The sequence below is a fragment of the Kryptolebias marmoratus genome, linkage group LG7, assembly GCF_001649575.2.
Source record: "Kryptolebias marmoratus isolate JLee-2015 linkage group LG7, ASM164957v2, whole genome shotgun sequence".
NCBI lineage: Eukaryota > Metazoa > Chordata > Actinopteri > Cyprinodontiformes > Rivulidae > Kryptolebias > Kryptolebias marmoratus.
Window position 1 is genome coordinate 4,975,177 of NC_051436.1, and position 25,801 is coordinate 5,000,977.

The 25,801-nt window shown below is 36.3% G+C and overlaps 1 protein-coding gene and 1 long non-coding RNA gene across 4 annotated transcripts in view; one reads left to right on the plus strand and one right to left on the minus strand.

Annotated features, from left to right (window-relative positions):
* LOC108242854 overlaps nt 1-25,801 on the minus strand; it is a 36,635-nt gene that overhangs the window by 2,282 nt on the left and 8,552 nt on the right. The window contains exons 1-8 of one of the 3 annotated variants that reach the window (XM_037976559.1): nt 15,825-16,067; nt 14,389-14,559; nt 13,952-14,182; nt 13,674-13,773; nt 13,009-13,247; nt 12,338-12,790; nt 1,334-1,591; nt 884-1,138 (exon numbers count right to left, since the gene is read on the minus strand). In XM_037976559.1, coding sequence (XP_037832487.1) covers nt 884-1,138; nt 1,334-1,591; nt 12,338-12,790; nt 13,009-13,247; nt 13,674-13,773; nt 13,952-14,182; nt 14,389-14,559; nt 15,825-15,858 — 1,741 coding nt within the window. In that variant the 5' untranslated portion in view covers nt 15,859-16,067. Of the gene's footprint in view, nt 1-883; nt 1,139-1,333; nt 1,592-12,337; nt 12,791-13,008; nt 13,248-13,673; nt 13,774-13,951; nt 14,183-14,388; nt 14,560-15,824; nt 16,068-25,801 lie in introns of those variants that run through there. The other 2 variants (XM_037976557.1, XM_037976558.1) reach the window with 2 other exon arrangements.
* On the plus strand, nt 2,092-2,675 carry LOC119617193. The gene is made up of 2 exons (XR_005233409.1): nt 2,092-2,316; nt 2,415-2,675. It is a non-coding gene; the product is annotated as an uncharacterized LOC119617193 (long non-coding RNA).

Genomic DNA, 25,801 nt, shown 5'->3' on the forward strand with positions numbered 1-25,801 from the left:
AAATTAGGGTTAGAGTGCGGGTTTTTGATGTTTGTCTCTTTCTTACTGTTTATTCATTGTCACATGCTGTTTTTATTTTGTTTTTTAATTATGTAAAGCACCTTGAAATGCCTTGCTGCTGAAATGTGCTATACAAATAAAATTTGATTGATTGATTGATTTGCTGGGAGCTGCAGCCAGCAGGACCTGGTTCATAGAAGCTGCCATGTTGTGTTTTTGTAACCAGAGTCTGTGCACTAGTGATGTGTGTCCTGTCTAATCCCCCGTACACAATCATGGTGTTGCATGAGCTTCTTTTAAACATAAAATAACTAATTACAGCAAAATATTTTAGCGAAATTAATATTTGATCATGCAGCAACAAGGTAAGACCTACATGAATCAACAAGAGTCAACAGCTGAGAAAAATTGAGTTAAAAAAAAAGATTTTACCAAGAGCAAAGTCTCAGATGTTTACATGGAGGGACAGGACTTAAAACATCACTGGGACTGTCCTGTGGGGACACTGTAATGGCTCCAGCTCTAACTACAGGCTTGGAGTCGACTATTTGAATTCATGCCTGTGACACAGAGACCTTCAACCTCCTTCAGTCCAGGAGGTGGCAGCATTTATCTTTTTCTTTGTTCAGTTATGCCACTCTGCTGCCAATAGAAAATTAAATCACTGTTCTTTTTTAATATACACTGTTTAGTCTAAAATATCTCTCATCATCTCATAACATAACCATTAAGGGAGCTGTCTGGCTTTTAAAGAATCACTTCAAACCGATGTTATGATCAGGCATTTGAATTTCTCTCTCAGGTTTCCTAAGTTTGCAATTTACATTAAAAATGATTTTTTTTAGGATGATTTTCTTCATAATATGAAAGTGATTTATCCTACCAGTAGCTGCAGTGATGCTGACTCCACTGCTTCTGATGTTCTCAAACACAGAGAAGAGCGTGAAGGTGTATTTACTTCCAGCAGTGAGAGACGAAACTGTGTGAGTTACTGCTCCGTCTCCATCTGGAGCGGTGATGCTTGTCTCTGAACCAGTCAACTCGAGGACAAAGTTGGTGTTGTTCGCTTTGTTCCACTGCAGCGTGATGCTGGTCTCAGTTTGATTCAAAGGTTTCAAGCTTTCGGGGTTTGATGGAGCTGAAACAAAAGGAGAGCAATAAAATAAGTTTACACTGTTTAATTTAGGTAGTCGTAATAAGTACTGGGATGCATTATGTATTAGTTATGTTTGTCTGCTTTATAAACCTGAAAGCTAATGTCTTTACATGAGGTCATAAAGCAGTACCAGTAAATCACAAATCTTTACAAAAAATAATTTTAATAATGTTTTACCAGTGATAGCTGTAAGCTGTATTATATTGCTTCTGACACCATGAGATACATAAATGAGAGTGAAGGTGTATTTAGTTCCAGCAGTGAGAGATGAGACTGTGTGAGTTATTACTCCGGGTCCATCTGGTGCACTGATGTTTGTCTCTGTGCCGTTAAACTGGAAAATAAAGCTGCTGATGTTGTTCAGTTTATTCCACTGCAAAGTGATGCTGGTCTCATTCTGTCCTGATGCTCTGAAGTCTTCTGCATTATGAGGAGCTGAGACAAAAAAGAGGGAGAGAATGTTTTGTTTTGACATTAATACCAATATTATTTGACTCTCCTAGAATTTAAAATCTTACTTCAAAAAAACAAAGCTCTAAACAACCAAACTTTATCTTACATTAATGTTCTCATTGCGCCATATTTTCTTAACAGAGCACTTTGCTCTCAGACAGCAGGTTTATTTGTGGTTCCTGCAGTTTCCAAAAATAGACTTGGCTTGGGTTTCCTGAACTATCCCTTAATCTGCTATAAGCTTAGACTGCTGGAGGACAAACTAAACACATTTCCTCACTCTGCTGTCTTTACTCACTTTACTTTAGTTTCTATTGTTACCACCAGATGAGCAGAAACAATTTGATTATTGATGAATTTGATTATATATCAGAAAAGGAACAATACCTGCACAATATGCAAGATAACATGTGGACGGCTGTGCAAGTCTGTAGACGTAGTAGTAACCATAGCAGAGTTTGACCTGGATGGTGTGTGAAGTAAAATAGCAGCAGCTTCCAACCCAGGCATTACACACGGTGCGAGTTACTATTGTTGGGGTTGGTGGAGCCAGGTTTCTTTTGTTACTCCCAGGAGGTGGCGCCAGGAGTCCGGGTAGAGTAGGGAGCTGCTGATCAGACACACCTGGGACCAGTTGGGGCTCATCAATGGTGGCATTTAAGGAGCAGGTTGACATCCATTCAGCGCCTGGTTGTTGACCATACGTGGTAACCTGAGCCCAAGCCTTGCCTTTGCAGATCCTGTTTAAATGCTGCTGTGCCTGAGAGAGGAACTTACCTTTGTGTTTCCGTTTCTTTGTTTCCAGAGATCCTGAGCTCTGCAAGACGCCAGCCTAGCCGATTCTGGTTTCCACTCCGAATGTAATTCGCTCCTGGAAGTGAGTCCAGCCATGGCCGTTCGCCTGCCTTGCCTGTCCGCTCTCCACCGAGAATCTGAGGGATTCATCTGTGCTACTTCGAACCCAGAGGCTTATCTGGCGCTTTAAGTTTTTGCCCTTCACTGGGGTTTTCCTCTAAGGAGACTGATCTTGTTTTTTTGTTGAACTATTAAACCTGTGTAGATCTGAGTCGCGTCTTGAGCAGTCTCTGTATGTGGGCCAAGAAACTTACAAAAACCATGACANGGTCCAGTTCAGCGGTGTGCTCACAAAGTAGTACTGATGAGTTTGGGCAGAGGCGACACCAAGCAGTGCTCCTGAAACAAAACAGAATCAAGTTTGTGGTACTGTGTTTTATTTTACAGTGTCCATAAAGAGATGCTCTGAAATGAGTGGATTTAGACAGAGATTTTTGTAATCTAAGTTACTGAAAACCTGCAAACAGTTTGACAAAATACCCTGTCGGGGTGGCTGGTAGTTATATCACTCACTAAACCACTCAGACAACTATAGAAATCAGCAGAAGCAGGGCACACATCCAAAAGAAGGCAATTAGAAGCCAGTCAGAGGTTTTACAGAGGTCTCTGTGAAACCCATCAGGGTAATTACCTCTATGCTTGTACTGGGGTTAAATAATAGACAAAACTGAAGTTTGGTTTAAATCTGTATGCCTCAAAATGAAGTATATCTGAAGGATTTATCCCAACAACTTGTGTTAATGGTAAAAAACTGACAATGTACAGGAAGTTAAAGAGTAAAATGCCATTCTGGATCCAATTCTTGGGTTAAAAACAACACATCAAGAAACTAATTAATACAATAAAATTAAATATAGCTAACGTCAGACAGAAAATTTCTTAACAAGGAAGCAAAAATGGTGTATTTATGTGCAATTATATTGTCATCTTGGATCTATTGTTGCATGTCCTGTTGGTCTTAATCAAGACAGACAACTTTTAAACCAGTTAGAACACATTATAACTAAACGTTTAAAGTACTCAGTCATCACATTTTGCAGAAAAATCACTGTAATATGCTCACTAGATATGATTTTGAGTTTTGATACTCTAAACATATAGTCAGATGTCCTACTTGTTTTTAAAATAGTTCATCATACGTCAACTCTATAATAAAAAATATTTGCCCAACTTTGTTCAGATCAGGTGAAATCGTTCACAACTGCATGAGGAGAGAATAGAATACCTTAAAGAAAATTCAACTTTTGGTCAATCTATATTTTTATTTAGGACTGCAAAAGAATGGAAGGTAAAACGTGATTCTTTTCTTTGAGCCAAAACATGTCCTTTAGTCAAAATTACTGTCAGCAATGACCTTGGGGACTACATGGAAATAAATCATTGGCTAAATCTTGGGTTTAATATATTTTCGTCTGTTTAGATTAATGTAATGTTCACTGTTCTTATGAACTTTTAAACTAAATCAAACTAAACTAATTATGACAAACCCCAAATATTCTATAAAGACAGCACAAAACCCTGCATACATTTTATTGCAATAAATCCCAGATAAGTTGAATCTGCTTTAAATAAATCTCTGAAGATTTGAAGAAAAAGGAACTTACCTGTGAGCACAAAGATGATCAGTGAATAGTCCATGAGTTCAGCTAAAGAAAAGTTGCACAACTTGGTAATATGAATAAACCTTCTTTAAAAAAAATCTAACTTTAATCTGACCGATGAAAAACTCTTCAATGCAGCACTGCACAGATTTTACTTCTCATTCTATTTGAATGCACTTGTTCCTGAGCCAATCATGCATTGTTTTGTGTCTGTGTCGTGTCTGACATTGACCGAAATTGTAGTTAGTTTAAAACTCTTCTTGATGGGTGGAGGCTTAATTATTTCCACAGACGGGAATCACGTGTACCAACCTGTTTTACTCTGAGTGCAACATAACAAAGATCTAAGATCTGTCACTCATGTTATTGTCATCCTCTTGTAGTTCCTGAGCAGACAAAAGATTGAGTGACAATCCAGGAAGTCAACGTTTCTTCCAGTAATGCAGACTTAAACTCAAGTAAGATGAAATCTTCTAAGTCTTCAAGTGTTTTGCTTTTTTTAAAGTTAATTTCTACCATGTCTAGATTATGATAACTCACACTTATTTTACCATTTTATAGAGCACAATAAACTTTAAAAAATGTCACTAACAAAGTATTCTGGTGCAAAACTGCACCATAAGCAGATCCTCATCTAAAAATACCGTCTAAAAATGGTTATCAGCATAATAAAGAAGAAATTTTACAACAAAAAACATTTCCTGCAGGTCTGTTCCTCTCTCTCATGAAAAGACATATTCCTCACACAATTTCTTACACATATTTTAATTCAACATTTTAATACAGAATAAAAATTGAAAACTGATTTTTAAAAGAGTATGTGAAAGATAATGGATAAGCTGCAACTTTAAATGCCATTTAGCTTTGTCTTGATGGAGCTCCAATGATTAAAAACAGAAATACAGTTTTTTGTGTTTCCCTTTATGAGGTTTCTAGTGTTATAACTAAGTTGTTTGTCATTTGTTTTCTTCAGATCCACCTTTTCTGTTTTGCAAATACACAGAAATCCAAACGACAGTAATGAAAGTAGCATTCCCAGAATCCCTGCCTCCTAGCATGACAAGTTTTAATTTATTATCTGTAAAACTATCTGAGTAACAGCCTTTAATGGGTTTGCTTTATCTGTGAATTGGGTTGAATCCAAAATTTAATTAATATAATTAAGTTTAATTAAAATCCTGCTAGTGGTACATGACATATTTTGCTAACAGACAGACGGATGAACACAAATACAGGCAATTACAAGACCACTTCTCTTTAACAAGAACCAATTGACCTCTACTATTGTTGAAACAAATGTGGTGGAGTTTCTGTTGAACAAAGCAAGCAACAGATAAGAAAAGAAAACACACCATGAACAAGCTTTAATTTCTAAACTGATGCTTGTCAAACCAGACAAACAAGTTCAGCCAAGGATTTAGTGAAAAAGTTTTAAGTTAACCGTTGCATCTAAGAACAATGAAGTGACTATAAACTTTACTTTAAAACTGCAATCAGGTGTTTCTGTGCATAAAGGCTGTGACCATTAATGGTTTCTGATTTACTTCTGGTGTTCACATGCAAACAAAGGTTTTAAAATCAGAAATCAGGAAGAAAAAAAAATTCTTGCTGTTCACTTCGATAATGGAGATATGATGTTCAAGTGCATTCATGTAAGCTTAGAATTACTCGGGCTGTTTCCTGTAACCTGAGAACTGTTCAACCAAACCACATTCTTCTGCTTGGGCATTTTTTTTACCTGCTGATGTTACGTCCTGATACAGTGTTTCTGTGCTCTTTGACTGAGTGAACATGATGAAATGAGAAAACCTTAAAAAAACTAGGAAAAAATACCTCTAAAAGAAAAGCAGCGTGCAGGCCAGACTGGATGAACTGAGAACCTAAAAGCAAGAGTAGTTTAACGTTGCAGGTTAAATAATTCAAAAATAAAAACAGAGGTTCAGATGTTGGTTTAAGTCACCCAAGAGAACTGGTCTGAACTATTCATGTTGCTGTTTGGACAGAGGGGGAGAGCACCGTCTGTGACAGCGCCCAGTAGCTGAACACCCGTCCCTGACTCCAGGTGCTATGAGAGGCTTTGAGTGGACAAAATATGACAAAAACCGAGAAAAGATCTTAAGAGGCCGTGGATTCAAAGGATGAGGCTTTGAACATGTATGAGAAGGAGTTCTAAGAAGTCTAAGACAACTTGGTGGGATTGTGGAACTGCATCTTTGTGCACCACATCGAGGAGGGAGCGCCCACAAGTCAACGAAGGAGAAGTCTTTGTCCAGGTCAAGAATGAGGGACAAGAACACCAATGGGAAGGGTGGTCCGTAGGGAAAAGCTTGACCATTGGGGCATGATAACCACAAGGAGGGAGTTGGATAAGCTTTGAATTCATGAGGTCCATCAATTTCCTAAAGGATGCAAATATGTGGGTTATATAAGGTAGGACTCAGAGACCAGAGATAAGATGGGCTGTCAACTAAAAGTACATCATGCAGAGATCAGTACACATGGAGGAAACTGAACCCAGAAGTTACTTGGATAAAAAGGAGAAGAGAGTCTCCTGGTTCTTGTGGATTCTTTGTCAGGAGATGTGTTCCCAATGTCCAATAAGGATAAGGACACTAATGACAATGGAGTTGTGGGTGCCAAAAGAGCTGTGAAGATGGCTGAACCCAGGTTGGACAAAGTGTGATCACCCAAAGCCGAGAAAGACGCCACCAACATAGAAGAAAACATGCCAGACAGGAACACAGTTTCTCTGACAGATAATGGAAACCAAGGAAGCTCATCCAGTTGCAAGTTAGAAGAAACCAGGAACCAGGTATGACTTCTACCCATGCCAACCTTCCCGCAGTGGAAAGAGGAGGTTGGTTTACAATGAAGCACAGCAAGGCTCTTGGCTAATCTGTGTGAAACATCTGCTCCATGTCTTTCTGACGCTCATTTTAAACTTACAGGTCCTATAAGATGAAATTAAAATGTTAAATATGCAATAAATGACTGAGAAAATATTTCTACATGGGAGTAAAATATACAAATATATTTGCAATGCCAGTTTTTGTGCATTTGATTATTTCTTAAAAATACATTCTGTGATCGTTATTGTCAGCTGAGCCAATGGTCTGTTGTGTTAAAAGGTTGAGAGAAGGTTCTACCTTTATTTTGTTTAAGAGAATTTTTGACCTTGAGTCAGTGGTGTCCAATACTGGTCCTGGAGCACCACTATCCTGCAGGTTTTAGATGTTTCTCTGCTCTTCAGCAGGTCTTCAGGTTCTGCAGAAGCCTGTTAATCACTCAATCATTCAGATCAGGTGTGTCAAAGCAGAAAAACACCTAAAACATGCAGGATAGTTGCCCTCCAGGACCAGAATTGGATACCACTGCCTTAAGAGAACCCTCAAAACATCCTCAGAAAGTTTAATGTAAAAAGAAGTGATTTAAAAAGCAAAATAGTTTGAATAAATCTTGGCACAGCAGAAATTTTGAATTAACAAATACGTCATTTCAGACGTAAAACCAAGTAAGCAGTTCTTCTGTTTTATAATTTTTGTAAAACTTAAACAATTCAGGTCATCAATTAAATGTTAAAATCAGTCATATATACCCTCTATACACAGAAAATTCAGTATTTAAATGACTTAATTTCTTAAGGGAAAAGACGCTATCCAAACTAACCTGGTTCTGTAATGCTTAGACATTTCCTATTTGTAACCAACTTTGCTAAAAATTACAGAACTCTTTCATATCTTTAAATTTGGTCTACAGTATATTTCAGCATTAATATATTTATTTAAAAGGCCCTTTGACTCCACACAGTATGTGGAAGAGCTTCATTTAAAATGGGAACCATATTAAAATTCTAATTCAATTTATTCTGGTCATTTTTGAAAGGATTTTCTGTCAAGTATTTATCAATAGTTTGTAGATTGGTTATAGAGCACAGAGGATGGAGAAAAAAGTGTTCATCCACGCTAATGATTAGCTAAACAAAGGCCTATTTTTAAATTGTTTTTCAGGCTAATAAAACAACTCTTTCTCAAAAACTTTATTGTAGTACACAGATAGGATGGCAGGATACAAATCAAACTTTTATCCACTATTTTACACAGTGAGCTGAAGAAAAAAGCTCCAAAACAAACACACCATAAACACTGAAATGTTGTCTGCCACACCAGACAAACTAGTCGAGTAAGTTTTCATTGAAATGCTGCTGCATAACAAATACATTCTAGGAACCAGATGAAAGGAGATAAAACTGTTAAACCCATAGTTAACACTCAGGAAGTACTGACAGCTAAATGAGTATCCTCCTCTAATTAAATGTTACATAAATGGTTTCTAGTTTACCTTTGCTATATTTAACGAAAACAAAATCACTTTTTAAAGCCGATGTGCCGAGAAACATCAAATGTTCTTGCAGTTTGTGTTAAAATAGTTTTTTTTTATAAGTATGTAAGGAAATGAGACAGTTGAAAGCCAGGAAATACCCAGGCAAACCACATTCTTGGGTTTTCTTTTGGGTTACCAAAGGTGCTACATTTAGAGGCAGAGTAATCTGAGAGGGGATCAAGTCATTGAAAGTCTTCACTGATTGAGAAAAACTGAAAAAAAATGAAAAGTATGACTATAAAACAGATATAAATTCAGACAAGATTTTATAAACTGTCGAAACAGCTTGTATTAAAGCATCCCTTTTTCTTTTAACACCACAGACTGTAATTCACATCAGTACAGACAGGTGGACATTTTATTAATCATTTATTCTGCTTATAATTACATTGTCATCTATTTCTTTAGCCATGTTGTCAGTTTTAAGGTTTTGCTTAAAAGAATTAGTCAATATGGCCATTATTCTGAATCTGTAACTCTTTAATCACAAATTAGGAAGAGACAGGAGCAGTGAGATGCTCGTCGCCTATTTCTCACCAAATGGCCAAAAAACACCCCTTGAATTATTGACTCATCCATGAACAATCCATGATGTTCTTTGAGGGACGTATCAGAGGAGGTCGAGAACATTGTTGGATTTAGAGGGCTGAATGTTTTCTTTCAATCAGGGGTGAAAATCATGAAGTGGTGCCACAAAACCAAAATCCACAACAAAATCTTAAGAGTTTTATTATCATATTGTCATATACAGGTTATATAACGCAGCAAACAAACAAGAAAATTGGAATTTGATATAGGTCTACTTTAAAAGAGTTATATACGTATATTATAGTTGTTGAAAACAACAGAGCCACTACTCAGCCTATGAGGACATTGGTTTTCTACCCAACAATATTTTATTTTTATCAACTTAGATTTTTTGTCCTTATTCAGGGAGACTAGCTTTTAAGATTTATTTAGCTTTTAAATAAAGTATGCATATATAGCTAGAAGAAATTAAAAATCCACACCACACAAAACCATCGGTCGCAGGAGGGCAAGATTATTCTGGCCAATTGGGGCCAATGGGGGCCCGTCAAGTTTATAGGGCTGACCATTGCCCCCCCCCCCGACCCCTCCTTGGTGGCACCCCTGCTTTCAGTAAGTAAAAGACCGATTCATCTTATCTTTTGTTTTTTTTCGTAATCTTGAAAGAGTACATCCCTGGTTGGATTCCAAGTCTTTTGTAGTACTGGAAATAAAAGCACAAAAAAAGAAAACAAAAGAGATGTTATAATGTCTGAGTCAAGAAGGGACAAATACCGGTGCAGAAAATGTGAAAAATGTGTTGGAATTTTATTTAGTCTCACCTCTGTCAGCACATCCTCAAAATTTAATCCGGACATCTCCTTTAAGGACTCTATTTTTATTTTGAAATGAATAATACGACCTGTTGAACCAAATAAAAAATCTTATATTAGTAAATATGAAAATGAGAAAAACTGAGGAAAAAATATAAAAATATGCATTAAATCATAAAAAGTTATCTAAAATATTTTAATATTTTCTAAAATTTTTCTAATTCTAATTTTTTAATAAAATCTGCAATAATATAAGACAATTGTTGTTATAATTACATTTACATAAAAGGTGTTAGTAGCAACAAAAGCCGTTTTTCTACACAAGTTTTTAATGTAACTGAATGTTGCTTTTTGTTTTTTATTTATTTAATCATTTTCAAAATAATACACTGCTTTTATACAAATTGAACAGATACTTACTCGGCCCTTTGGTGCATTGATGAAATTTTGGCAAGATGGTGTTTGTTTGCATGAAAAAAGAAGTTAGGATAAATTATTAACAGTACTGTTTAAAAATGTGGATAAACAAACATTCCCTCTATAACATTTACATCTATTAAAACAAAAAAAATATTTTTTTTACTTTCTGCTTGATGAAAAAATACATTAAAGGTAAATACATAACCATTAGCTATTGCTTTTTTAAAATAACTAAACATAAGTTTAGCAAAAAGGAATGTAAGGATTCATCTGCTTTCATGTAAACTTTGCTCCATTTTAGCAGTTACTCATAATAAAGTTATTTATCTCATATAATTTACCAGTAGCTGCAGTGATGCTGACTCCGCTGCTTCTAACGTTCTCAAACACAGAAAAAAGAGTGAAGTTGTATTCAGTTCCAGCAGTCAGAGACGAGACAATGTGAGTTACTGCTCCGTCTCCATCTGGTGCACTGATGTTTGTCTCTGTGCCGTTAAACTGGAAAATAAAACTGATGTTGTTGTTCACTTTGTTCCACTGCAGAGTGATGCTGGTCTCATTTTGTCTCAATGAACTGAAGCTGTCTGTGTTTTTAGGAGCTGAGATGGAAAAAGCAGTGAGCAACTTCATCAAGAAAACAACAAAATGATTGAAAAGGCATATTTTTATTTTCACCATCTATTCAATTTTGTATCAACTTCTAAGAACTCCTATTATATAAAGATCATTAAGTTTTTACTGCTGTTTATTTAAGGCTTTAGCTTAAGAGCTTGTTGTTGCTTTTCAACAGCAGCTAAAAATTAGAGTTACCCTCCTTCAGGCAGGTAGAATCTGACAACATTTTAATAAAACTTTTCAGCTGAATTCTTTCCAAAAATTTTAAAAGTTAGATTGGTATTATTTTATATACCATCATATGGCATACACTTAAAGTAAAATATCTTACCAGTGACAGCTGTAAGCTGTATTATATTGCTTCTGACATCATTATACACATAAATGAGAGTGAAGGTGTATTTAGTTCCAGCAGTGAGAGATGAGACTGTGTGAGTTACTGCTCCGTCTCCATCTGGTGCACTGATGTTTGTCTCTGTGCCGTTAAACTGAAGAATAAAGCTGATGTTGTTGTTCTTCACTTTATTCCACTGCAAAGTGATGCTGGTCTCATTCTGTCCTGATGCTCTGAAGTCTTCTGCATTACGAGGCTCTGAGACAAAGAGGGAGAGAATGTTTTGACATCAATAACAATATTATTTTACTCTCCTAGAATTTTAAATTTTACTTCTAACAAACAAAGCTTTCAACAACCAGGCTCTATCTTACATTAATGTTCTCATTATTCCATATTTTCCTAACACAGTATTTAGCTCTCAGACAGGAGGTTTACTTGTTGTTCTTAAAGTTTCCAAAAATAGACTTGGCTTGGGTTTCCTGAGCTATCCCTTAGTCTGCTATAAGCTTAGACTGCTGGAGGACAAACTGACCACATTTCCTCACTCTGCTGTCTTTACTCGCTTTACTCACCATCCAAATATTGTTGCCATTAATCTGAGTTTGTGTTTGTTTTTCTTCCCATAGAAGCTACAGCTGGACCTGTCATTCTGTGTTTGTCTGTCTCTTTGCTGTCCTCTCAAACCCCATGGATGCTCATCTAAGCCTGGTTCTGCTGGAGGTTTCTTCCTGTGATAATGGAGTTGTTCCTTTCTACTGTTGCCTAACTGCTTGATGAAGATAGGGGATTCTGACAAAATGAAGATTAAACACAATCTGCTGGTTTCCCTAGATAGATACCTTTTACTATTTGGCATATTTTTTGGCATGTTTAAATTGCTTAATTTTAACAGTACCAATATGTACTTTTTATGTATTAAACTACTGCATCTAACCACTTTCAAAAGTGTGCTCAAGATTAGCTTCACTATTTTCTGTTTACAAAGTTGATCAGTGCTGCACAGTTTAAGACAAAATTGTTAAATCAGGATTTGGAAATTTCCCGGCTCAAAGACAAAGAGAAGGTTATTTTATCTTACTCTATTTTAATTTATTTGCACAGTTTCTATTGTCTCCATCAGATAAGAGGAAACAATTTGATTATTGATGAATTAGATTATATATCAGAAAAGGAACAATACCTGTACAGTATGCGAGAGAACATGTGGACGGCTGTGCAAGTTTGTAGACGTAGTAGTAACCATAGCAGAGTTTGACCTGGATGGTGTGTGAAGTAAAATAGCAGCAGCTTCCAACCCAGGCATTACACACGGTGCGAGTTACTATTTCATTTGTCTGTGTTGGATGAGATCCATTTATCCACAGAGGATGGTGGGTTCCACACCTTTGTTCTTCAATACACTGCTCTGGAATTTGAGCACTGGATTGCCCCAGATACAAGCGATACCAGCCTTCCCAGTTAATGTGCTGGTCACAGTGCAGGGTGGTATTGTTGGTGTTATTTACTGAACGCCAGTCATCATTCAGTACAGTGTAGTTGTCACAGGGGTCGATGCATTGAACAACTGCGTTATTACTGAGGCACTCCATGCCTGAAGGACAACCAGTCTCCACACAGGTTGAAGATGTCACCACTAATTCAGGTAAGACATGGAAAAGATAAACACAGTAAGTCAGAACATATGGCTCATCATCATCTATTGACCATTTCCCCTTGCAGAAGAACTTTTGTTTCATTCTTCCCATTTCATTCTCACTTTGATATTTGAGAATAACAAGGTTTAAGGTCTTTTACATGCAGAACTGTTCAATTGGAAATAAATATTTGCTGATAATAAATTAAATGGGTTACTTGGTGCATAACAGATGAACGGTAAACTGAGAGCGCAGTCCTCATCTGACCATCTTCCTGAGTCATTCATTGCTGCAGCAACACACTGCTCTGGACCAGAGTTCGGCTGACCGTTTACCCAGAATTGAAACGAAGAATTGCTCCCATCAGACCAAACCTTTTGGCGAGACAAACCGATCCACACAAAATCGCCAGCTGCGAGGTTGGCAATGATCGTATTATCTGTTTGATTTCTTACACTGTGAGAGAAAAAGAGACAACAAACATCATGCTTGAGACACAAAAAACAGCTTTTATCATTTAGGAACTCAAGAAATTAGTGCCACAATGTGCCTTAATTAGTTTCAAGTAGAATAGAAACAAAAAAAATACTTGAAAAAAATGAATAATAGGTGAACAATAAATGCAATAAAGGGAAAAAATAGTAAGCTAAACAATAAAACAGTAAAAAAAAAAAAAAGAGGATTAAAACTAAAAACAAAACTTTTTGTTCATGTCTCGAGTGTTTAACTCTCCTGCAGCTTTCGGGTCAAATTGACCCGAAGTTAAAAGAGCGTCTCTATGTCTCTTTGTTTTGTGGGCGTTAGGAGGTTTAAAACACTTACTTAAATAAACAGAATCCATCTTATTATCCTGTTAGAACTGTTCCTGAGAGTACACTGTACCTGGCTAAATCAACATAATTCTCCCTGCAGAATTTCTGAGCTTCGGTCCAATTCAGTGATGTTCCACTGACAACATAGGATGGTGAACCGTTTGTTGTGCCTGCAAAAATAAATAAACGGTGTCAGAATGGATTCATTGCGAAGGGATAGAGTATTTACGTATTTTACATTTCCTGATCTAGGTTCAGTGAGGTCAAACATTAACAATAAACACAAAGATGTTTCTGAAATAAATCATATAGATATATTCCTTGTTTTCTTACTAGATAAAAACTCACCATTGTAGCAAACAAAATGTCGTTCCAAGCTGCAGTCAACATCATCCCACGTGCCAAAAAATGGACTCCCACTTAAAAGTGTGACACAGTACTGCTGCCCGTTTAAATTGTTGGGCTGGTTAAGGTACCAGTTTCTGAAAGTGGTCTGTCCTTCACCGTAGAAGCTGCTGTCACTTAGGGACCATTTCCAGCTGTTTATAAAGTCATCGTGGAGACCGATCCAAACAAGACCTGTTCAGTGAAAAATCAATCAATCAAGTTTCCAAAGGCAAATCGGCCTAAAAATATTTATTATGCTGTCACTCAAGCATTGCATTATTTAATTTACTGTATTAGTTTAATTGTATTCATGACAAAACTTTGATGTTGCCTGTTGGTTTGTTGTTCACACTGTTCCTCCATACTGTGTGTTTTATTATTTATTATTAATAACTCACCTGTGTAAGTTAAGGAGGTGTTGATAACAGCATCAACATCAGCTGTGTTTTCTATGGTGACCAGGTCAGTGTAGTCCTGTCTGCAGAAACTCTGAGCACTGGTCCAGTTCAGCGGTGTGCTCACAAAGTAGTACTGATGAGTTTGGGCAGAGGCGACACCAAGCAGTGCTCCTGAAACAAAACAGAATCAAGTTTGTGGTACTGTGTTTTATTTTACAGTGTCCATAAAGAGATGCTCTGAAATGAGTGGATTTAGACAGAGATTTTTGTAATCTAAGTTACTGAAAACCTGCAAACAGTTTGACAAAATACCCTGTCGGGGTGGCTGGTAGTTATATCACTCACTAAACCACTCAGACAACTATAGAAATCAGCAGAAGCAGGGCACACATCCAAAAGAAGGCAATTAGAAGCCAGTCAGAGGTTTTACAGAGGTCTCTGTGAAACCCATCAGGGTAATTACCTCTATGCTTGTACTGGGGTTAAATAATAGACAAAACTGAAGTTTGGTTTAAATCTGTATGCCTCAAAATGAAGTATATCTGAAGGATTTATCCCAACAACTTGTGTTAATGGTAAAAAACTGACAATGTACAGGAAGTTAAAGAGTAAAATGCCATTCTGGATCCAATTCTTGGGTTAAAAACAACACATCAAGAAACTAATTAATACAATAAAATTAAATATAGCTAACGTCAGACAGAAAATTTCTTAACAAGGAAGCAAAAATGGTGTATTTATGTGCAATTATATTGTCATCTTGGATCTATTGTTGCATGTCCTGTTGGTCTTAATCAAGACAGACAACTTTTAAACCAGTTAGAACACATTATAACTAAACGTTTAAAGTACTCAGTCATCACATTTTGCAGAAAAATCACTGTAATATGCTCACTAGATATGATTTTGAGTTTTGATACTCTAAACATATAGTCAGATGTCCTACTTGTTTTTAAAATAGTTCATCATACGTCAACTCTATAATAAAAAATATTTGCCCAACTTTGTTCAGATCAGGTGAAATCGTTCACAACTGCATGAGGAGAGAATAGAATACCTTAAAGAAAATTCAACTTTTGGTCAATCTATATTTTTATTTAGGACTGCAAAAGAATGGAAGGTAAAACGTGATTCTTTTCTTTGAGCCAAAACATGTCCTTTAGTCAAAATTACTGTCAGCAATGACCTTGGGGACTACATGGAAATAAATCATTGGCTAAATCTTGGGTTTAATATATTTTCGTCTGTTTAGATTAATGTAATGTTCACTGTTCTTATGAACTTTTAAACTAAATCAAACTAAACTAATTATGACAAACCCCAAATATTCTATAAAGACAGCACAAAACCCTGCATACATTTTATTGCAATAAATCCCAGATAAGTTGAATCTGCTTTAAATAAATCTCTGAAGATTTGAAGAAAAAGGAACTTACCTGTGAGCACAAAGATGATCAGTGAATAGTCCATGAGTTCAGCTAAAGAAAAGTTGCACAACTTGGTAATATGAATAAACCTTCTTTAAAAAAAATCTAACTTTAATCTGACCGATGAAAAACTCTTCAATGCAGCACTGCACAGATTTTACTTCTCATTCTATTTGAATGCACTTGTTCCTGAGCCAATCATGCATTGTTTTGTGTCTGTGTCGTGTCTGACATTGACCGAAATTGTAGTTAGTTTAAAACTCTTCTTGATGGGTGGAGGCTTAATTATTTCCACAGACGGGAATCACGTGTACCAACCTGTTTTACTCTGAGTGCAACATAACAAAGATCTAAGATCTGTCACTCATGTTATTGTCATCCTCTTGTAGTTCCTGAGCAGACAAAAGATTGAGTGACAATCCAGGAAGTCAACGTTTCTTCCAGTAATGCAGACTTAAACTCAAGTAAGATGAAATCTTCTAAGTCTTCAAGTGTTTTGCTTTTTTTAAAGTTAATTTCTACCATGTCTAGATTATGATAACTCACACTTATTTTACCATTTTATAGAGCACAATAAACTTTAAAAAATGTCACTAACAAAGTATTCTGGTGCAAAACTGCACCATAAGCAGATCCTCATCTAAAAATACCGTCTAAAAATGGTTATCAGCATAATAAAGAAGAAATTTTACAACAAAAAACATTTCCTGCAGGTCTGTTCCTCTCTCTCATGAAAAGACATATTCCTCACACAATTTCTTACACATATTTTAATTCAACATTTTAATACAGAATAAAAATTGAAAACTGATTTTTAAAAGAGTATGTGAAAGATAATGGATAAGCTGCAACTTTAAATGCCATTTAGCTTTGTCTTGATGGAGCTCCAATGATTAAAAACAGAAATACAGTTTTTTGTGTTTCCCTTTATGAGGTTTCTAGTGTTATAACTAAGTTGTTTGTCATTTGTTTTCTTCAGATCCACCTTTTCTGTTTTGCAAATACACAGAAATCCAAACGACAGTAATGAAAGTAGCATTCCCAGAATCCCTGCCTCCTAGCATGACAAGTTTTAATTTATTATCTGTAAAACTATCTGAGTAACAGCCTTTAATGGGTTTGCTTTATCTGTGAATTGGGTTGAATCCAAAATTTAATTAATATAATTAAGTTTAATTAAAATCCTGCTAGTGGTACATGACATATTTTGCTAACAGACAGACGGATGAACACAAATACAGGCAATTACAAGACCACTTCTCTTTAACAAGAACCAATTGACCTCTACTATTGTTGAAACAAATGTGGTGGAGTTTCTGTTGAACAAAGCAAGCAACAGATAAGAAAAGAAAACACACCATGAACAAGCTTTAATTTCTAAACTGATGCTTGTCAAACCAGACAAACAAGTTCAGCCAAGGATTTAGTGAAAAAGTTTTAAGTTAACCGTTGCATCTAAGAACAATGAAGTGACTATAAACTTTACTTTAAAACTGCAATCAGGTGTTTCTGTGCATAAAGGCTGTGACCATTAATGGTTTCTGATTTACTTCTGGTGTTCACATGCAAACAAAGGTTTTAAAATCAGAAATCAGGAAGAAAAAAAAATTCTTGCTGTTCACTTCGATAATGGAGATATGATGTTCAAGTGCATTCATGTAAGCTTAGAATTACTCGGGCTGTTTCCTGTAACCTGAGAACTGTTCAACCAAACCACATTCTTCTGCTTGGGCATTTTTTTTACCTGCTGATGTTACGTCCTGATACAGTGTTTCTGTGCTCTTTGACTGAGTGAACATGATGAAATGAGAAAACCTTAAAAAAACTAGGAAAAAATACCTCTAAAAGAAAAGCAGCGTGCAGGCCAGACTGGATGAACTGAGAACCTAAAAGCAAGAGTAGTTTAACGTTGCAGGTTAAATAATTCAAAAATAAAAACAGAGGTTCAGATGTTGGTTTAAGTCACCCAAGAGAACTGGTCTGAACTATTCATGTTGCTGTTTGGACAGAGGGGGAGAGCACCGTCTGTGACAGCGCCCAGTAGCTGAACACCCGTCCCTGACTCCAGGTGCTATGAGAGGCTTTGAGTGGACAAAATATGACAAAAACCGAGAAAAGATCTTAAGAGGCCGTGGATTCAAAGGATGAGGCTTTGAACATGTATGAGAAGGAGTTCTAAGAAGTCTAAGACAACTTGGTGGGATTGTGGAACTGCATCTTTGTGCACCACATCGAGGAGGGAGCGCCCACAAGTCAACGAAGGAGAAGTCTTTGTCCAGGTCAAGAATGAGGGACAAGAACACCAATGGGAAGGGTGGTCCGTAGGGAAAAGCTTGACCATTGGGGCATGATAACCACAAGGAGGGAGTTGGATAAGCTTTGAATTCATGAGGTCCATCAATTTCCTAAAGGATGCAAATATGTGGGTTATATAAGGTAGGACTCAGAGACCAGAGATAAGATGGGCTGTCAACTAAAAGTACATCATGCAGAGATCAGTACACATGGAGGAAACTGAACCCAGAAGTTACTTGGATAAAAAGGAGAAGAGAGTCTCCTGGTTCTTGTGGATTCTTTGTCAGGAGATGTGTTCCCAATGTCCAATAAGGATAAGGACACTAATGACAATGGAGTTGTGGGTGCCAAAAGAGCTGTGAAGATGGCTGAACCCAGGTTGGACAAAGTGTGATCACCCAAAGCCGAGAAAGACGCCACCAACATAGAAGAAAACATGCCAGACAGGAACACAGTTTCTCTGACAGATAATGGAAACCAAGGAAGCTCATCCAGTTGCAAGTTAGAAGAAACCAGGAACCAGGTATGACTTCTACCCATGCCAACCTTCCCGCAGTGGAAAGAGGAGGTTGGTTTACAATGAAGCACAGCAAGGCTCTTGGCTAATCTGTGTGAAACATCTGCTCCATGTCTTTCTGACGCTCATTTTAAACTTACAGGTCCTATAAGATGAAATTAAAATGTTAAATATGCAATAAATGACTGAGAAAATATTTCTACATGGGAGTAAAATATACAAATATATTTGCAATGCCAGTTTTTGTGCATTTGATTATTTCTTAAAAATACATTCTGTGATCGTTATTGTCAGCTGAGCCAATGGTCTGTTGTGTTAAAAGGTTGAGAGAAGGTTCTACCTTTATTTTGTTTAAGAGAATTTTTGACCTTGAGTCAGTGGTGTCCAATACTGGTCCTGGAGCACCACTATCCTGCAGGTTTTAGATGTTTCTCTGCTCTTCAGCAGGTCTTCAGGTTCTGCAGAAGCCTGTTAATCACTCAATCATTCAGATCAGGTGTGTCAAAGCAGAAAAACACCTAAAACATGCAGGATAGTTGCCCTCCAGGACCAGAATTGGATACCACTGCCTTAAGAGAACCCTCAAAACATCCTCAGAAAGTTTAATGTAAAAAGAAGTGATTTAAAAAGCAAAATAGTTTGAATAAATCTTGGCACAGCAGAAATTTTGAATTAACAAATACGTCATTTCAGACGTAAAACCAAGTAAGCAGTTCTTCTGTTTTATAATTTTTGTAAAACTTAAACAATTCAGGTCATCAATTAAATGTTAAAATCAGTCATATATACCCTCTATACACAGAAAATTCAGTATTTAAATGACTTAATTTCTTAAGGGAAAAGACGCTATCCAAACTAACCTGGTTCTGTAATGCTTAGACATTTCCTATTTGTAACCAACTTTGCTAAAAATTACAGAACTCTTTCATATCTTTAAATTTGGTCTACAGTATATTTCAGCATTAATATATTTATTTAAAAGGCCCTTTGACTCCACACAGTATGTGGAAGAGCTTCATTTAAAATGGGAACCATATTAAAATTCTAATTCAATTTATTCTGGTCATTTTTGAAAGGATTTTCTGTCAAGTATTTATCAATAGTTTGTAGATTGGTTATAGAGCACAGAGGATGGAGAAAAAAGTGTTCATCCACGCTAATGATTAGCTAAACAAAGGCCTATTTTTAAATTGTTTTTCAGGCTAATAAAACAACTCTTTCTCAAAAACTTTATTGTAGTACACAGATAGGATGGCAGGATACAAATCAAACTTTTATCCACTATTTTACACAGTGAGCTGAAGAAAAAAGCTCCAAAACAAACACACCATAAACACTGAAATGTTGTCTGCCACACCAGACAAACTAGTCGAGTAAGTTTTCATTGAAATGCTGCTGCATAACAAATACATTCTAGGAACCAGATGAAAGGAGATAAAACTGTTAAACCCATAGTTAACACTCAGGAAGTACTGACAGCTAAATGAGTATCCTCCTCTAATTAAATGTTACATAAATGGTTTCTAGTTTACCTTTGCTATATTTAACGAAAACAAAATCACTTTTTAAAGCCGATGTGCCGAGAAACATCAAATGTTCTTGCAGTTTGTGTTAAAATAGTTTTTTTTTATAAGTATGTAAGGAAATGAGACAGTTGAAAGCCAGGAAATACCCAGGCAAACCACATTCTTGGGTTTTCTTTTGGGTTACCAAAGGTGCTACATTTAGAGGCAGAGTAATCTGAGAGGGGATCAAGTCATTGAAAGTCTTCACTGATTGAGAAAAACTGAAAAAAAATGAAAAGTATGACTATAAAACAGATATAAATTCAGACAAGATTTTATAAACTGTCGAAACAGCTTGTATTAAAGCATCCCTTTTTCTTTTAACACCACAGACTGTAATTCACATCAGTACAGACAGGTGGACATTTTATTAATCATTTATTCTGCTTATAATTACATTGTCATCTATTTCTTTAGCCATGTTGTCAGTTTTAAGGTTTTGCTTAAAAGAATTAGTCAATATGGCCATTATTCTGAATCTGTAACTCTTTAATCACAAATTAGGAAGAGACAGGAGCAGTGAGATGCTCGTCGCCTATTTCTCACCAAATGGCCAAAAAACACCCCTTGAATTATTGACTCATCCATGAACAATCCATGATGTTCTTTGAGGGACGTATCAGAGGAGGTCGAGAACATTGTTGGATTTAGAGGGCTGAATGTTTTCTTTCAATCAGGGGTGAAAATCATGAAGTGGTGCCACAAAACCAAAATCCACAACAAAATCTTAAGAGTTTTATTATCATATTGTCATATACAGGTTATATAACGCAGCAAACAAACAAGAAAATTGGAATTTGATATAGGTCTACTTTAAAAGAGTTATATACGTATATTATAGTTGTTGAAAACAACAGAGCCACTACTCAGCCTATGAGGACATTGGTTTTCTACCCAACAATATTTTATTTTTATCAACTTAGATTTTTTGTCCTTATTCAGGGAGACTAGCTTTTAAGATTTATTTAGCTTTTAAATAAAGTATGCATATATAGCTAGAAGAAATTAAAAATCCACACCACACAAAACCATCGGTCGCAGGAGGGCAAGATTATTCTGGCCAATTGGGGCCAATGGGGGCCCGTCAAGTTTATAGGGCTGACCATTGCCCCCCCCCCCGACCCCTCCTTGGTGGCACCCCTGCTTTCAGTAAGTAAAAGACCGATTCATCTTATCTTTTGTTTTTTTTCGTAATCTTGAAAGAGTACATCCCTGGTTGGATTCCAAGTCTTTTGTAGTACTGGAAATAAAAGCACAAAAAAAGAAAACAAAAGAGATGTTATAATGTCTGAGTCAAGAAGGGACAAATACCGGTGCAGAAAATGTGAAAAATGTGTTGGAATTTTATTTAGTCTCACCTCTGTCAGCACATCCTCAAAATTTAATCCGGACATCTCCTTTAAGGACTCTATTTTTATTTTGAAATGAATAATACGACCTGTTGAACCAAATAAAAAATCTTATATTAGTAAATATGAAAATGAGAAAAACTGAGGAAAAAATATAAAAATATGCATTAAATCATAAAAAGTTATCTAAAATATTTTAATATTTTCTAAAATTTTTCTAATTCTAATTTTTTAATAAAATCTGCAATAATATAAGACAATTGTTGTTATAATTACATTTACATAAAAGGTGTTAGTAGCAACAAAAGCCGTTTTTCTACACAAGTTTTTAATGTAACTGAATGTTGCTTTTTGTTTTTTATTTATTTAATCATTTTCAAAATAATACACTGCTTTTATACAAATTGAACAGATACTTACTCGGCCCTTTGGTGCATTGATGAAATTTTGGCAAGATGGTGTTTGTTTGCATGAAAAAAGAAGTTAGGATAAATTATTAACAGTACTGTTTAAAAATGTGGATAAACAAACATTCCCTCTATAACATTTACATCTATTAAAACAAAAAAAATATTTTTTTTACTTTCTGCTTGATGAAAAAATACATTAAAGGTAAATACATAACCATTAGCTATTGCTTTTTTAAAATAACTAAACATAAGTTTAGCAAAAAGGAATGTAAGGATTCATCTGCTTTCATGTAAACTTTGCTCCATTTTAGCAGTTACTCATAATAAAGTTATTTATCTCATATAATTTACCAGTAGCTGCAGTGATGCTGACTCCGCTGCTTCTAACGTTCTCAAACACAGAAAAAAGAGTGAAGTTGTATTCAGTTCCAGCAGTCAGAGACGAGACAATGTGAGTTACTGCTCCGTCTCCATCTGGTGCACTGATGTTTGTCTCTGTGCCGTTAAACTGGAAAATAAAACTGATGTTGTTGTTCACTTTGTTCCACTGCAGAGTGATGCTGGTCTCATTTTGTCTCAATGAACTGAAGCTGTCTGTGTTTTTAGGAGCTGAGATGGAAAAAGCAGTGAGCAACTTCATCAAGAAAACAACAAAATGATTGAAAAGGCATATTTTTATTTTCACCATCTATTCAATTTTGTATCAACTTCTAAGAACTCCTATTATATAAAGATCATTAAGTTTTTACTGCTGTTTATTTAAGGCTTTAGCTTAAGAGCTTGTTGTTGCTTTTCAACAGCAGCTAAAAATTAGAGTTACCCTCCTTCAGGCAGGTAGAATCTGACAACATTTTAATAAAACTTTTCAGCTGAATTCTTTCCAAAAATTTTAAAAGTTAGATTGGTATTATTTTATATACCATCATATGGCATACACTTAAAGTAAAATATCTTACCAGTGACAGCTGTAAGCTGTATTATATTGCTTCTGACATCATTATACACATAAATGAGAGTGAAGGTGTATTTAGTTCCAGCAGTGAGAGATGAGACTGTGTGAGTTACTGCTCCGTCTCCATCTGGTGCACTGATGTTTGTCTCTGTGCCGTTAAACTGAAGAATAAAGCTGATGTTGTTGTTCTTCACTTTATTCCACTGCAAAGTGATGCTGGTCTCATTCTGTCCTGATGCTCTGAAGTCTTCTGCATTACGAGGCTCTGAGACAAAGAGGGAGAGAATGTTTTGACATCAATAACAATATTATTTTACTCTCCTAGAATTTTAAATTTTACTTCTAACAAACAAAGCTTTCAACAACCAGGCTCTATCTTACATTAATGTTCTCATTATTCCATATTTTCCTAACACAGTATTTAGCTCTCAGACAGGAGGTTTACTTGTTGTTCTTAAAGTTTCCAAAAATAGACTTGGCTTGGGTTTCCTGAGCTATCCCTTAGTCTGCTATAAGCTTAGACTGCTGGAGGACAAACTGACCACATTTCCTCACTCTGCTGTCTTTACTCGCTTTACTCACCATCCAAATATTGTTGCCATTAATCTGAGTTTGTGTTTGTTTTTCTTCCCATAGAAGCTACAGCTGGACCTGTCATTCTGTGTTTGTCTGTCTCTTTGCTGTCCTCTCAAACCCCATGGATGCTCATCTAAGCCTGGTTCTGCTGGAGGTTTCTTCCTGTGATAATGGAGTTGTTCCTTTCTACTGTTGCCTAACTGCTTGATGAAGATAGGGGATTCTGACAAAATGAAGATTAAACACAATCTGCTGGTTTCCCTAGATAGATACCTTTTACTATTTGGCATATTTTTTGGCATGTTTAAATTGCTTAATTTTAACAGTACCAATATGTACTTTTTATGTATTAAACTACTGCATCTAACCACTTTCAAAAGTGTGCTCAAGATTAGCTTCACTATTTTCTGTTTACAAAGTTGATCAGTGCTGCACAGTTTAAGACAAAATTGTTAAATCAGGATTTGGAAATTTCCCGGCTCAAAGACAAAGAGAAGGTTATTTTATCTTACTCTATTTTAATTTATTTGCACAGTTTCTATTGTCTCCATCAGATAAGAGGAAACAATTTGATTATTGATGAATTAGATTATATATCAGAAAAGGAACAATACCTGTACAGTATGCGAGAGAACATGTGGACGGCTGTGCAAGTTTGTAGACGTAGTAGTAACCATAGCAGAGTTTGACCTGGATGGTGTGTGAAGTAAAATAGCAGCAGCTTCCAACCCAGGCATTACACACGGTGCGAGTTACTATTTCATTTGTCTGTGTTGGATGAGATCCATTTATCCACAGAGGATGGTGGGTTCCACACCTTTGTTCTTCAATACACTGCTCTGGAATTTGAGCACTGGATTGCCCCAGATACAAGCGATACCAGCCTTCCCAGTTAATGTGCTGGTCACAGTGCAGGGTGGTATTGTTGGTGTTATTTACTGAACGCCAGTCATCATTCAGTACAGTGTATTTGTCACAGGGGTCGATGCATTGAACAACTGCGTTATTACTGAGGCACTCCATGCCTGAAGGACAACCAGTCTCCACACAGGTTGAAGATGTCACCACTAATTCAGGTAAGACATGGAAAAGATAAACACAGCAAGTCAGAACATACGGCTCATCTGGATTTTTCCCCTTGCAGAACAACTTTTGTTTCATTCTTCCCATTTCCTTTTCTCTTTGATATTTAAGGGAACAAGGTTTAAGGTCTTTTACACACAGAACTGTTCAATTGGAAATAAATATTTGCTGATAATAAATTCAATGTGTTACTTGGTGCATAAGATCCATAGTACTGACGAGTTTGGGCAAAGACAACACAAAGCAGTGCTCCTGAATCTAAACATATTCAGTGTTATGTTGTTCTGCACTTCAGTGGTGCAAAGAACTGCTTAAAACAAGATAAGTTCAGAGCTTTACTTTGCACTGTAGAGACCCCCAATTTAATATTATCAGATGCCTCAGTTGATCCAATCAAACTGCTCAGCTAAACAAGCTGAACAGATATTTTGACCCTCTGCATGGTTTGAGTTTTGTTCACAAGGAAAGACGGAGTATAGCTCTGTCCAGTCTATAGCTGTGGACCTCTTTTTACAGAACAATGCTCCTCTCTAGTGGTTGAAGACTGTACATACTCCTCAGTGGTACTGCTAAACCCCATAGTGACTGACTTAGGACACTATGATTTAGACAATTATGTACATAATCTTTCATTTTACACAGCTTGAAGAAAATATATCCAAAATTCCCAACAGCATAATGTTTAACAACATTTATGTTATGGCAAACAGGAGCTGAGGTCACTGAGTTGGTTCACAGCTTTGCAGGGTCAGTGATCGTTGTTGGTTGTTCAGATTGGCTGCAAGATCCTCGAGGTCCTGGATGTTGTTGGGCTGTCTTAATTGTAACATTGCATGAAAGCTGAGGACAGCTCTGAGGACAAGCTCAGATTATTTTTTATAATATCAGAGATTGCTAATCTTTTTGAAAAGATTTGTGTGTGTGTGTGGCCAAAATAAAATCTCTTGAGGGCTCTGCTTCCTTGACACACCTGGATTGGCCGGTTGGAGAGGATGGTGCTCACCATTTTAGGCGGAATAAGAAGAAACACACTTCTTAGCATCTCTATAAATGTCTAGAGCAGAACGCAGGAGAGGAGTGGATGAACTGGCGAGGGAGTAACTATGTTGATGGAGGTCTAAGAATATTTGATAAGGGAGATGGACGGACCGAAGGATGCATATATGGATGGATGAATAGATGCTCACAAGATACAAGCATTTACAGTATAAACATGGTTTAAAACGAACTCAGGATTCA